Source organism: Oncorhynchus masou, chromosome 5 (genome assembly GCF_036934945.1).
Source record: "Oncorhynchus masou masou isolate Uvic2021 chromosome 5, UVic_Omas_1.1, whole genome shotgun sequence".
In the NCBI taxonomy this organism is placed as follows: Eukaryota; Metazoa; Chordata; class Actinopteri; order Salmoniformes; family Salmonidae; genus Oncorhynchus; species Oncorhynchus masou.
In genome coordinates, this window is record NC_088216.1 from 24426134 (window position 1) to 24441123 (window position 14990).

General features: G+C 46.1%; 1 protein-coding gene across 1 annotated transcript in view; it reads left to right on the plus strand.

The window, feature by feature from the left end:
* Positions 1–14990, plus strand: part of LOC135537401 (netrin-1) — a 111378-nt gene that overhangs the window by 53268 nt on the left and 43120 nt on the right. The window contains exon 3 of the mRNA XM_064963574.1: positions 6829–7017. Coding sequence (XP_064819646.1) covers positions 6829–7017 — 189 coding nt within the window. The remainder of the gene's footprint in view (positions 1–6828; positions 7018–14990) is intronic.

Sequence of the window (14990 nt, forward strand, 5' to 3'; positions counted from 1 at the left end):
CCTACTCCTGCTCCCTACCCCTGCTCCCTACCCCTGCTGCCTACCCCTGCTGCCTACCCCTGCTCCCTACTCCTGCTCCCTACCCCTGCCCCCTACTCCCTGCTCCTACTCCCTACCCCTGCTCCCCTGCTCTGACACTCTGGTGTTGGGTGTTGCTATTCCGTCTGGTTTAGGGGGATAGGGGGTTGAGGCGGCAGGGAGACGGAATTCTTGGTGTTTGTGGAATATCGATGACAGGCCTCAGGTCAGTCTGTGACCCCTGAATGTTACAACGGATGGACGGGTGGTTGAGCGGACAGACTGAGAGACAGTGAAATTAACATTTTTTGAAATCGTCTTGCAGAGTTGGTGGTCAGGCTCTAATTAAGGTTTTATATGGCTCCAATTAAGTGTGGATGTATATAAATGTATTCAGTAACAAAGTTCTTCTTAGCAGTGAATTTTCGGAACAAATTCACAGTTGTCGAGTGGAACTTATCACAACTTGAGCATGACTCCCAGGGTCGAACTTTCGCGTTAATTAGGAAAACAAGGAAGCAGGGCTGTGTGTTAGTGATAGCAATGGGGTCAGTCCAAGAGCCTGGGGACCGTTCAGAGCGAACATCTGCCAATTTTGCAACACACACACACAAACACACTCTCTTTAGATCCAACTCTCTCTGGTGGTCCAATGTGGGGTGTTTCTCAGGATGTGCGAGAAACAGTATCAACGGATAGACCTAGGTCTCATTTTATATTCCCCATAAATACCACAGTATTTTTCTTTCTAATATTTTTTATTTCTTAGGCGTTACAATTCAAATTACTTAAAAAAACTTATTTGGGGAATTAAAGATCCCTTTTACAGTAGGTGTGAGTTTCATTATGAGGGCTCAGCTTAGCTTGATCCGGCTAACTCAATTATTTGTGCTTAAAGGGATCAGTTAACACATTTTACTACCTGTGGGTCATTAACTAGTGGTGGGTTGCCACGGTAACCCAACCTGAAGGGTCGGAGTTGACAGCCCCGTGGGGTTTGAAAATTACCAGACTTTTGCTTCCCGGTCAATTTTTTTACTTCCAGGTTCAATCTTACATTAAATGTACAGTATGTTTCATTTATATGAAACAAAACAAGTAGTAATTACACTATAAATAATTGTGTCATGTCTCCTCGCTGAATATTATCAGTTATCACCTCGCTTTCGTAATAGTAAAAAATGTGCTCTCGTGCCCTGAAGACAACGTGTGTATTCTATTGATTTAGTTAACCTTTATTTAACTAGGCAAGTCAGTTAAGAACAAATTCTTATTTACAATGACGGGCTGTACAGTTGGTAAATGGGGGAGAGAGAACGCACAGTACGTGCCAGTCATTCCCATGTGCGTTTTTGTGTGTGTGTGTGTTTTGAGATGCATTGGAGTCTCATGATCGTATAAGTGTGTGCGCTGAAAGGTCTGGCAGGGGCGAGGCGCCTGTGGCTTTTGTGCCGTCCATTCTGAATCCTGCCTGGCCCAACAACAGGTGTGACTAGCTTATTTCTGTTTGTGTGCATCTGTGTTGAAAGTAGTGGAACACAATTGTTCTGTTTCATCACAGGAATCCCACCGTAGAAGTGTGTGTTTAACAGCACCAGCGGGGGGTTGCTCTCCAGCCTCCTTCAGTTCCTCTGTGACGGTAGACTTCAACTTCAGATGAGGCCTGTCAGGAAGAGCTGCTGCTGTGAAACCTCAGCACAGAGAATGTCCCAGGTCAATGCAGGTGTTAAAACAACATGGGCCTTGTCTTCAGAGCGCTGAAACATAGAAAAAAAAACACAAGTATAACAGGTGTTCAATGGCAAGCGGCTGTATCGCCATCGTTACCGCCAAGACAAAGCAAGATGATTATTTGGTTGAACTCATGAAAGGGGGAACTCCACGTGGATGAATGGATAAGGGTTGAATGAAGCCTGAATGACATCACAACATTGCAGGAAACGTGATGAGCCGATACCAGACAAGGAAGCGACACATCAGCTTTTATCTTCCATTGTTTTAATTCAATCTCGCAGAAAAGAAAACTACCAGAATAATGTAATTGTAGCAGTTATTTTTCAGTGCATTGAGAGCATGGTGCAATGCATTGCTGGAGTCACTCTAAACCCCCGGGAGGATATAATTGATGACAAGAAGTCTGACTCTGTACGGGCTATTGTAATGCAAATCTATCCCTTTCTAAGGCCCTAAGAACCAGAAGTTCAGTGTGTTTTGCTCTTTCCTATTGGTCGCAGCGATTTATCTTTTGGAACCAATTACTGTAGCTTGAAGCATATTACACCTTTGCATCCCAGTTGCATACTGCATAATAGCCACTAGCACTATAGCATATCTCTGTAGCATATCTCTGTGGCATATCACTGTAGCATATCTCTGTTCTTGTAAAGATGGAGAGAATGAATGCATATTGCCCAGTTGTTGTAATCCCTGCTCCCACCATTAGACAGGGATTGAAGGAGTCTGGGTAGTGTAACTGTAGAGTCTGAGTAGTGTAACTATAGAGTCTGGGTAGTGTAACTATAGAGTCTGGGTAGTGTAACTATAGTCTGGGTAGTGTAACTATAGAGTCTGGGTAGTGTAACTATAGTCTGGGTAGTGTAACTATAGAGTCTGGGTAGTGTAACTATAGAGTCTGGGTAGTGTAACTATAGAGTCTGGGTAGTGTAACTATAGAGTCTGGGTAGTGTAACTATAGAGTCTGGGTAAACTATAGAGTCTGGGTAGTGTAACTATAGAGTCTGGGTAGTGTAACTATAGAGTCTGGGTAGTGTAACTATAGTCTGGGTAGTGTAACTATAGAGTCTGGGTAGTGTAACTATAGAGTCTGGGTAGTGTAACTATAGAGTCTGGGTAGTGTAACTATAGAGTCTGGGTAGTGTAACTATAGAGTCTGGGTAGTGTAACTATAGAGTCTGAGTAGTGTAACTATAGAGTCTGGGTAGTGTAACTATAGAGTCTGAGTAGTGTAACTATAGAGTCTGAGTAGTGTAACTATAGAGTCTGGGTAGTGTAACTATAGAGTCTGGGTAGTGTAACTATAGAGTCTGGGTAGTGTAACTATAGAGTCTGGGTAGTGTAACTATAGAGTCTGAGTAGTGTAACTATAGAGTCTGGGTAGTGTAACTATAGAGTCTGGGTAGTGTAACTATAGAGTCTGGGTAGTGTAACTATAGAGTGTGGGTAGTGTAACTATAGAGTCTATAGAGTCTGGTAGTGTAACTATAGAGTCTGGGTAGTGTAACTATAGAGTCTGGGTAGTGTAACTATAGAGTCTGGGTAGTGTAACTATAGAGTCTGGGTAGTGTAACTATAGAGTCTGGGTAGTGTAACTATAGAGTCTGGGTAGTGTAACTATAGAGTCTGGGTAGTGTAACTATAGTCTGGGTAGTGTAACTATAGAGTCTGGGTAGTGTAACTATAGAGTCTGGGTAGTGTAACTATAGAGTCTGGGTAGTGTAACTATAGTCTGGGTAGTGTAACTATAGTCTGGGTAGTGTAACTATAGTCTGGGTAGTGTAACTATAGTCTGGGTAGTGTAACTATAGAGTCTGGGTAGTGTAACTATAGAGTCTGGGTAGTGTAACTATAGAGTCTGGGTAGTGTAACTATAGAGTCTGAGTAGTGTAACTATAGAGTCTGGGTAGTGTGACTATAGAGTCTGGGTAGTGTAACTATAGAGTATGGGTAGTGTAACTATAGAGTCTGAGTAGTGTAACTATAGAGTCTGGGTAGTGTAACTATAGAGTCTGGGTAGTGTAACTATAGAGTCTGAGTAGTGTAACTATAGAGTCTGGGTAGTGTAACTATAGAGTCTGGGAGTGTAACTATAGTCTGGTAGTGTAACTATAGAGTCTGGGTAGTGTAACTATAGAGTCTGGGTAGTGTAACTATAGTCTGGGTAGTGTAACTATAGAGTCTGGGTAGTGTAACTGGGTAGTAACTATAGAGTCTGGGTAGTGTAACTATAGAGTCTGGGTAGTGTAACTATAGAGTCTGGGTAGTGTAACTATAGAGTCTGGGTAGTGTAACTATAGAGTCTGGGTAGTGTAACTATAGAGTCTGGGTAGTGTAACTATAGAGTCTGGGTAGTGTAACTATAGAGTCTGGGTAGTGTAACTATAGTCTGGGTAGTGTAACTATAGTCTGGGTAGTGTAACTATAGAGGTAGTGTAACTATAGAGTCTGGGTAGTGTAACTATAGAGTCTGGGTAGTGTAACTATAGAGTCTGGGTAGTGTAACTATAGAGTCTGGGTAGTGTAACTATAGAGTCTGGGTAGTGTAACTATAGAGTCTGGGTCTGGGTAGTGTAACTATAGAGTCTGGGTAGTGTAACTATAGTGTAACTATAGAGTCTGGGTAGTGTAACTATAGGTAGTGTAACTATAGAGTCTGGGTAGTGTAACTATAGAGTCTGGGTAGTGTAACTATAGTCTGGGTAGTGTAACTATAGAGTCTGGGTAGTGTAACTATAGTCTGGGTAGTAACTATAGAGTCTGGGTAGTAGTGTAACTATAGAGTCTGGGTAGTGTAACTATAGAGTCTGGGTAACTATAGAGTCTAACTATAGTCTGGGTAGTGTAACTATAGTCTGGGTAGTGTAACTATAGAGTCTGGGTAGTGTAACTATAGAGTCTGAGTAGTGTAACTATAGAGTCTGGGTAGTGTAACTATAGAGTCTGGGTAGTGTAACTATAGAGTCTGGGTAGTGTAACTATAGAGTCTGGGTAGTGTAACTATAGAGTCTGGGTAGTGTAACTATAGAGTCTGGGTAGTGTAACTATAGAGTCTGAGTAGTGTAACTATAGAGTCTGAGTAGTGTAACTATAGAGTCTGGGTAGTGTAACTATAGAGTCTGGGTAGTGTAACTATAGAGTCTGGGTAGTGTAACTATAGAGTCTGGGTAGTGTGACTATAGTCTGGGTAGTGTAACTATAGAGTCTGGGTAGTGTAACTATAGAGTCTGGGTAGTGTAACTATAGAGTCTGGGTAGTGTAACTATAGAGTCTGAGTAGTGTAACTATAGAGTCTGGGTAGTGTAACTATAGAGTCTGGGTAGTGTAACTATAGAGTCTGAGTAGTGTAACTATAGAGTCTGAGTAGTGTAACTATAGAGTCTGGGTAGTGTAACTATAGAGTCTGAGTAGTGTAACTATAGAGTCTGGGTAGTGTAACTATAGAGTCTGGGTAGTGTAACTATAGAGTCTGGGTAGTGTAACTATAGAGTCTGGGTAGTGTAACTATAGAGTCTGGGTAGTGTAACTATAGAGTCTGGGTAGTGTAACTATAGAGTCTGAGTAGTGTAACTATAGAGTCTGGGTAGTGTAACTATAGAATCTGAGTAGTGTAACTATAGAGTCTGGGTAGTGTAACTATAGAGTCTGAGTAGTGTAACTATAGAGTCTGGGTAGTGTAACTATAGAGTCTGAGTAGTGTAACTATAGAGTCTGGGTAGTGTAATTATAGAGTCTGAGTAGTGATCCGGCAGCCTGAGGGAGCGGACGCACCGCACCGAGTGTCCATCTGCCGTTCATTCGCGGGTTCCACCACCACCACTAAAACACATTGTGGGCGTGTGACTGCCGATGTGTTCGCGCAATTCTACATGTAGAATCGGATGTCAAATTACAGCTGCCACTCTGAACAGCGGTGCTCAGTACTCTCTACCGGTGTCTCCGTGCCTTAACTCTCTGCCAGTAATCCCTAAACCTCCGGGGCCTCCAGGCAGAGGGTTAAGGGAAGGATAGGTTTCCTAGGCGATGCCCCAAGGCAGATGGATAGTTTTCCACCGTGATGCCTCTAATGCAGTGAGGGGTGAGGGGCTAAAGCCCAGGGTGAGCCCAGGCAACACAAAATCAACAGTTCGAGATCGGGAGGGAAAACAAGCAAAGAGGACAGCCCTAATTAAGGACCCCTGGGGTCGGGTAGAGAGCTGGGAAACCAGACCCTACAGATAAGGGACTGAGCTGTGTGTGGACCCTCTGAGACTCCTTCTCTCCAGTCTCTAACATAACTTGTGTGAAGGAGCTAATTACAGTGTCTGGACTAAAACGCCACAGCCCTTCAATGGATCGTTGTTTTAACTGGTGCAAGCTGAGAAGCAACTCTATTCCCTAGATTGTGATGGACACATGGTAACAGGAAGTAGCCTACTTGAGTGTGTGTACAGTATGTATGTGTGTTTCTGGAGGGAGGGAGTGGGCTGAAAAACATGGGCAGACGTGTCAGGGTGGAGTCCTATCAGCATGTTCCCTCGCACTCCCCTCCTGTGGCATTGGCATTGTGATGCAGTATTTGGCACAGTACATTTTCGTGGAACCCGGATGGACTGGTAGATGTGTGTGTGTGTGTGTGTGTATGTAGTCGGACGGGGGGGTTTAATGAAGTTAAGCCAAACGACGAGTCATGAATAAACATCAGCTGGCTAATTAGACTCGGCCGTAGCAACTTTATTCATTAGTAAACCAGCAGCAAACACGACCGGGGATTTGGTGTGGAATGATAATACTGTACCGAAACCTTGTCTGCTAGGAGGAGAGAATAACCTTGAGAGAAAGAGAGAGTGGGGAGGGCAGAGTGAGAGAGAAAGGCAGAGGAAGCGAGAAAGAGAGAGAGAGAGAAAGAGAGAGAGAGAGAGAAAGAGAGCGAAAACGACTCAACTCAGCTCAGCTCAGTGCCTGACCTCATTGTCAGGGAAGTTATCGGGGGGGGGGTTGTATATCTGGTAAACATTCGTTATGCAAAGAAGTTGAAATGTGCCAATAAAAGGCTGTTTAAAAATGCAATATTTCCCTTCCTTTCTGTCTCTGCAGCCTGTAACTGTAACCTGCATGCCAGGCGATGCCGTTTCAACATGGAGCTGTACAAGCTGTCTGGGAGGAAGAGCGGAGGAGTCTGTCTCAACTGTCGCCACAACACGGCCGGACGCCACTGTCACTACTGCAAGGAGGGTTACTACAGAGACCTGTCCAAAACCATCTCTCACAGGAAGGCCTGCAAAGGTACGAGGGGTCTGGTGAGGGCTACAGTCCTGCTCTGACTGTTACCTATGGGGCTCTCTTGTCGCTATAGTGACATGTAGCTCTATGATACACAACTGTTGTCCAATGTTACACTTCATGTCATAAATAGATTACATTTAGAACATTTCCTCATCTGAAAACAGCATGTTGTGCATTTAAAAAAAATGTATTTAATAACCCAGCTAGTCATGTTGCCTGGTGAATAACTAACTGCAAAGTCAGAGGAGAACCTAGAGATAACCACTACGTTAGAGATAACCACTACGTTAGAGATAACCACTACGTTAGAGATAACCACTACGTTAGAGATAACCACTACGTTAGAGATAACCACCACGTTAGAGATAACCACCACGTTAGAGATAACCACTACGTTAGAGATAACCACTATGTTATGTGGCTCGCTCATCTCCTATCTAAAAGTTAAGAGCAGAATCAGGGGAATTTGAAAAACACAGTGGTCCGTACATTCCTGGCCTGTCTTACCCCGGTCCAGCGGGAGTCTGTGATGAGGTAGGGGTTTGGGGGGTCTCCTCACCGACACAGAGTTATTTGGCTTCATTTGGGGCGAGGGATGAGGGGGAGGGGGGATGAAAGGGCAAGCAAAACAAACAGGAGAGGTGTGAAGTGATTCCCGGCGAGGCTCAAGTCAGATGAGTGAGAGGAATTCTGGGATGGGGGGGGGGGTGGCAAGAACACATTCCTACACAGGTGTGCTCACCAGGGGTCATCAGGCAGTGGGGGAGGGGGGGTGTAAAGGACGTCACAATTTCCTGAAATGTTTGGCCTTCACCTCAGGAGAGATGAGGGTAAAGAGAAAGAAGGAGAGAGAGAGAGAAAGAGAGAGAGAGAAAGAGGGAGAAGAAAGATTACATTTTCAAACCTCCTATAGCTGAAGGGAAAGATAACAGGGAGCTAAAGCTCTGTTCAAACAAGGCCCGGTGACACCGTGAACGTGCCCCGCATACACACACACACACACACACACACACACACACACACACACACACACACACACACACACACACACACACACACACACACACACACACACACACACACACACACACACACTCTTTAGAGCGCTTCCTTACAAGGGCGTATAAAAGGGAAATATTAGCCTCTGGCTGACAGTCAGAGCTCCATGTTTTCCCACATTATTCATGGAGGAGGTAAATAAACAAACTAATCAATCAGTTTGACAGAGAAGCTGTCTTGTCTGTCTGAGAAAAAGTGCATCTGTGCAGCTCAACCCATAGACACCATTCACAGGAGGAGGGATGCCTATAAGTCAATGTATTTAAACTGTTTTAATGTTGTTTTCTTCATTCATCCACACCTGACATCAACACTACAGTATGAATGTGGATTAAGTGTGTATTTCTTGTATTGTTTGGCCATTATTTGCTTGTGTCTATTTTACGTCATAATTTTCACATAACTGGAAGACATGAATTTGCTATAAAGTCACATTTCTAAAATGAGAGATCGAGAGTAAACAGTCCGGTTTATCCAAACACCACATCCAACATGATTCATTCTTCTGCATGAAAAAAGTCCCAAGAACAAAAGTCATGGAACCTAAACCAAACACCCATCAATCCCATTCGTGCGGTGTTCCCAGCTGACATTAACACTTTGAAGTTTCGATTGGGGAATGCAAACAGACATCCATCACGGGAGGCTGTGTCTCATTAACCCCCATACTATATACCCTCCCCATCTCTATGAGGCTGTGTCTCATTAACCCCCATACTATATACCCTCCCCATCTCTATGAGGCTGTGTCTCATTAACCCCCATACTATATACCCTCCCCATCTCTATGAGGCTGTGTCTCATTAACCCCCATACTATATACCCTCCCCATCTCTATGAGGCTGTGTCTCATTAACCCCCATACTATATACCCTCCCCATCTCTATGAGGCTGTGTCTCATTAACCCCCATACTATATACCCTCCCCATCTCTATGAGGCTGTCTCATTAACCCCCATACTATATACCCTCCCCATCTCTATGAGGCTGTGTCTCATTAACCCCATACTTATACCCTCCCCATCTCTACTGTGTCTCATATACCCTCCCCATCTCTATGAGGCTGTGTGTCTCTCATTAACCCCCATACTATATACCCTCCCCATCTCTATGAGGCTGTGTCTCATTAACCCCCATACTATATACCCTCCCCATCTCTATGAGGCTGTGTCTCATTAACCCCCATACTACCCATTATTTTTAAGTCATTTAGCAGACGCTCTTATCCAGAGCACTATATTCTGACCTTTATCCTATCCTAGGTATTCCTTGATTTCTCTCCGGAAGGTGGTGATTGACTCCGCTGTCCTGGCGTGTGAGGGAGTTTGTTCCACCATTGGGGGGCCAGACCCCAGTTTTGACTGGGCTGATAACTGTACTTCCTCAGTGGTAGGGAGGCCCATGGATGAACTCTATGTAGGGCCTGTGTGGAGGTACTCATTACAGCTCCGTAGGCAAGCACCATGGTCTTGTATATACCCTGGAAGCCAGTGGAGAGAGCATCTCTTGGGAAGGTTGAACACCAGGCTGTTCTGTGAGTTGTATTAATGGCACCCCCATACTGACAAGTATTAGGACCTGCACCGCTTCCTATGTGAGGCAGGGGCGTATCTCGGATGTTGTAGAGCATGAACCTACAGGAACGGGCCACCGCCTTGATGTTAGTTGAGAACGACAGGGTGTTGTCCAGGATCACGTCAAGGTTCTTAGCGCTCTGGGAGGAGGAAACAATGGAGTTGTCAACCGTGATGGCGAGATCATGGAACGGGCAGTCCTTCCCCGGGAGGAAGAGCAGCTCCGTCTTGCCGAGGTTCAGCTTGAGGTGGTGATCCGTCATCCACACTGATATGTCTGCCAGACATGCAGAGATGCGATCGCCACCTGGTCATCAGAAGGGGGAAAGGAGAAGATTAATTGTGTGTCGTCTGCATAGCAATGATAGGAGAGACCATGTGAGGTTATGACAGAGCCAAGTGACTTGGTGTATAGCGAGAATAGGAGAGGGCCTAGAACAGAGCCCTGGGGGACACCAGTGGTGAGAGCGCGTGGCGAGGAGACAGATTCTCGCCACGCCACCTGGTAGGAGCGACCTGTCAGGTAGGACGCAATCCAAGCGTGGGCCGCACCGGAGATGCCCAACTCGGAGAGGGTGGAGAGGAGGATCTGATGGTTCACAGTGTCGAAGGCAGCCGATAGGTCTAGAAGGATGAGAGCAGAGGAGAGAGAGTTAGCTTTAGCAGTGCGGAGCGCCTCCGTGATACAGAGAAGAGCAGTCTCAGTTGAATGACTAGTCTTGAAACCTGACTGATTTGGATCAAGAAGGTCATTCTGAGAGAGATAGCGGGAGAGCTGGCCAAGGACGGCACGTTCAAGAGTTTTGGAGAGAAAAGAAAGAAGGGATACTGGTCTGTAGTTGTTGACATCGGAGGGATCGAGTGTAGGTTTTTTCAGAAGGGGTGCAACTCTCGCTCTCTTGAAGACGGAAGGGACGTAGCCAGCGGTCAGGGATGAGTTGATGAGCGAGGTGAGGTAAGGGAGAAGGTCTCCGGAAATGGTCTGGAGAAGAGAGGAGGGGATAGGGTCAAGCGGGCAGGTTGTTGGGCGGCCGGCCGTCACAAGAAGCGAGATTTCATCTGGAGAGAGAGGGGAGAAAGAGGTCAGAGCACAGGGTAGGGCAGTGTGAGCAGAACCAGCGGTGTCGTTTGACTTAGCAAACGAGGATCGGATGTCGTCGACCTTCTTTTCAAAATGGTTGACGAAGTCATCTGCAGAGAGGGAGGAGGGGGGGGGGGGAGGAGGATTCAGGAGGGAGGAGAAGGTGGCAAAGAGCTTCCTAGGGTTAGAGGCAGATGCTTGGAATTTAGAGTGGAAGAAAGTGGCTTTAGCAGCAGAGACAGAGGAGGAAAATGTAGAGAGGAGGGAGTGAAAGGATGCCAGGTCCGCAGGGAGGCGAGTTTTCCTCCATTTCCGCTCGGCTGCCCGGAGCACTGTTCTGTGAGCTCGCAATGAGTCGTCGAGCCACGGAGCGGGAGGGGGAGGACCGAGCCGGCCTGGAGGATAGGGGACATAGAGAGTCAAAGGATGCAGAAAGGGAAGAGAGGAGGGTTGAGGAGGCAGAATCAGGAGATAGGTTGGAGAAGGTATGAGCAGAGGGAAGAGATGATAGGATGGAAGAGGAGAGAGTAGCGGGGGAGAGAGAGCGAAGGTTGGGACGGCGCGATACCATCCGAGTAGGGGCAGTGTGGGAAGTGTTGGATGAGAGCGAGAGGGAAAAGGATACAAGGTAGTGGTCGGAGACTTGGAGGGGAGTTGCAATGAGGTTAGTGGAAGAACAGCATCTAGTAAAGATGAGGTCGGCGTATTGCCTGCCTTGTGAGTAGGGGGGAAGGTGAGAGGGTGAGGTCAAAAGAGGAGAGGAGTGGAAAGAAGGAGGCAGAGAGGAATGAGTCAAAGGTAGACGTGGGGAGGTTAAAGTCGCCCAGGACTGTGAGAGGTGAGCCGTCCTCAGGAAAGGAGCTTATCAAGGCATCAAGCTCATTGATGAACTCTCCGAGGAACCTGGAGGGCGATAAATGATAAGGATGTTAAGCTTGAAAGGGCTGGTAACTGTGACAGCATGGAATTCAAAGGAGGCAATAGACAGATGGGTAAGGGGAGAAAGAGAGAATGACCACTTGGGAGAGAAGAGGATCCCGGTGCCACCACCCCGCTGACCAGAAGCTCTCGGGGTGTGCGAGAACACATGTGGGCGGACGAAGAGAGAGCAGTAGGAGTAGCAGTGTTGTCTGTGGTGATCCATGTTTCCGTCAGTGCCAAGAAGTCGAGGGACTGGAGGGAGGCATAGGCTGAGATGAACTCTGCCTTGTTGGCCGCAGATCGGCAGTTCCAGAGGCTACCGGAGACCTGGAACTTCACGTGGGTCGTGCGCGCTGGGACCACCAGATTAGGGTGGCCGCGGCCACGCGGTGTGGAGCGTTTGTATGGTCTGTGCAGAGAGGAGAGAACAGGGATAGATAGACACATAGTTGACAGGCTACAGAAGAGGCTACGCTAATGCAAAGGAGATTGGAATGACAAGTGGACTACACTTATCGAATGTTCAGAACGTTAAGCTTACGTAGCAAGAATCTTATTGACTAAAATGATTGAAATGATACAGTACTGCTGGAGTAGGCTAGCTGGCAGTGGCTACGTTGTTGACACTACACTAATCAAGTCGTTCCGTCGAGTGTAATAGTTTCTACAGTGCTGCTATTCGGGGCTAGCTGGCTAGCTAGCAGTGTTGATTACGTAACGTTACGTTAAAGAACGACAATAGCTGGCTAGCTAACCTAGAAAATCGCTCCAGACTACACAATTGTCTTAGATACAAAGACGGCTATGTAGCTAGCTAGCTACGATCAAACAAATCAAACCGTTGTACTGTAATGAAGTGAAATGAAAATGTGATACTACCTGTGGAGCGAGGCGGAATGTTGACCGGGTTGTTGAAGTTCAATTCGGAAGACGTTGGCTAGCTGTTGGCTAGCTAGCTAGCAGTGACTCCTACGTTAAGGACGACAAATAGCTGGCTAGCTAACCTCGGTAAATTAAGATAATCACTCTAAGTCTACACACTCTAAACTACACAATTACCTTGGATACGAAGACAGCAAAGACAACTATGTAGCTAGCTAACACTACACTAATCGAGTCGTTGAGTGTAATAGTTTCTACAGTGCTAGTGGACGTTAGCTAGCTGCTGTGCTAGTGGACGTTAGCTAGCTGCTGGGCAGAAAGCAGTGTAGACTACGTTAGGACGACGAAATACGATAATTACGCAATTATCTTTGATACAAAGACGGCTATGTAGCTAGCTAAGAAGAAATTGCTAAGATTAGACAAATCAAACCGTTGTACTATAATGAAATGTAATGAAAAGTTATACTACCTGCGGACCGAAGTGTAGATGCGACCGCTCGCTCCAACCCGGAACCGCCCATCTCTATGAGGCAGTGTCTCATTAACCCCCATACTATATACCCTCCCCATCTCTATGAGGCCGTGTCTCATTAACCCCCATACTATATACCCTCCCCATCTCTATGAGGCTGTGTCTCATTAACCCCCGTACTATATACCCTCCCCATCTCTATGAGGCTGTGTCTCACAAACCCCCATACTATATACCCTCCCCATCTCTATGAGGCTGTGTCTCACAAACCCCCATACTATATACCCTCCCCATCTCTATGAGGCTGTGTCTCATTAACCCCCATACTATATACCCTCCCCATCTCTATGAGGCTGTGTCTCATTAACCCCCGTACTATATACCCTCCCCATCTCTATGAGGCTGTGTCTCACAAACCCCCATACTATATACCCTCCCCATCTCTATGAGGCTGTGTCTCATTAACCCCCGTACTATATACCCTCCCCATCTCTATGAGGCTGTGTCTCATTAACCCCCATACTATATACCCTTCCCATCTCTATGAGGCTGTGTCTCATTAACCCCCATACTATATACCCTCCCCATCTCTATGAGGCTGTGTCTCATTAACCCCCGTACTATATACCCTCCCCATCTCTATGAGGCTGTGTCTCATTAACCCCCGTACTATATACCCTCCCCATCTCTATGAGGCTGTGTCTCATTAACCCCCGTACTATATACCCTCCCCATCTCTATGAGGCTGTGTCTCATTAACCCCGTACTATATACCCTCCCCATCTCTATGAGGCTGTGTCTCACAAACCCCCATACTATATACCCTCCCCATCTCTATGAGGCTGTGTCTCATTAACCCCCATACTATATACCCTTCCCATCTCTATGAGGCTGTGTCTCATTAACCCCCATACTATATACCCTTCCCATCTCTATGGGGCTGTGTATCATTAACCCCCATACTATATACCCTCCCCATCTCTATGAGGCTGTGTATCATTAACCCCCATACTATATACCCTCCCCATCTCTATGAGGCCGTGTCTCATTAACCCCCATACTATATACCCTCCCCATCTCTAAGAGGCCGTGTCTCATTAACCCCCATACTATATACCCCCCCCACCTCTATGAGGCTGTGTCTCATTAACCCCCATACTATATACCCTCCCCATCTCTATGAGGCTGTCTAATTGTTGGAGATGTAATAACCTCATTGTTCTCCCATCCATCTCTCCCGTTCTCACGTGGACAAGACTTGATTCTTTCAGCACCATAGCTCACCCTCATGGTGGGTTACACTGTGATACCTTAAAAGTCTACTGATGCATTTTTATCACAGTGTTGACTGAAATGATCACATTTCATTGAATTAACATTTGAATTCAATTACATTTATTCATCAATGATGTTTATTAATACATGTATATTTATGCCGCAGTGCCCCCCATATGTGTGCGAAGCTCCACTATCAAAAGACTACTGCTCGTCTTTTACCCCCGATTTTAATAAGGACCAAAATGAATAATCCATCTTAATCCCAGGTGAACCCTTTTACTCTGGCTTTTTATTAAATATGATTTGCTTTACTTGGTAGAGCTAATGAAGACCTCTGGTTCTGCGTCAGAGGCAACATAGGATTTCTGATGCAGTGTGTGTTGATGCGGTGTGTGTGTGTGTGTGTGTGTGTGTGTGTGTGTGTGTGTGTGTGTGTGTGTGTGTGTGTGTGTGTGTGTGTGTGTGTGTGTGTGTGTGTGTGTGTGTGTGTGTGTGTGTGCGTGTGTGTGTGTGTGTGTGTCAGAGGCCACGGAGGATTTCTCCGGCGTAGCTGAATTAGGGTCAACAAACTAGCAGGATTTCGCTAATGGATTCACTGCAGCTTTGAGTAGTTAGTTAAGCCAGAGTTGAAATGCCACTCAAAACCCTCAATACGCACAATGAGTATTTGGGGTCTATAGCTACTGCAGAGCCTGGAGCAATC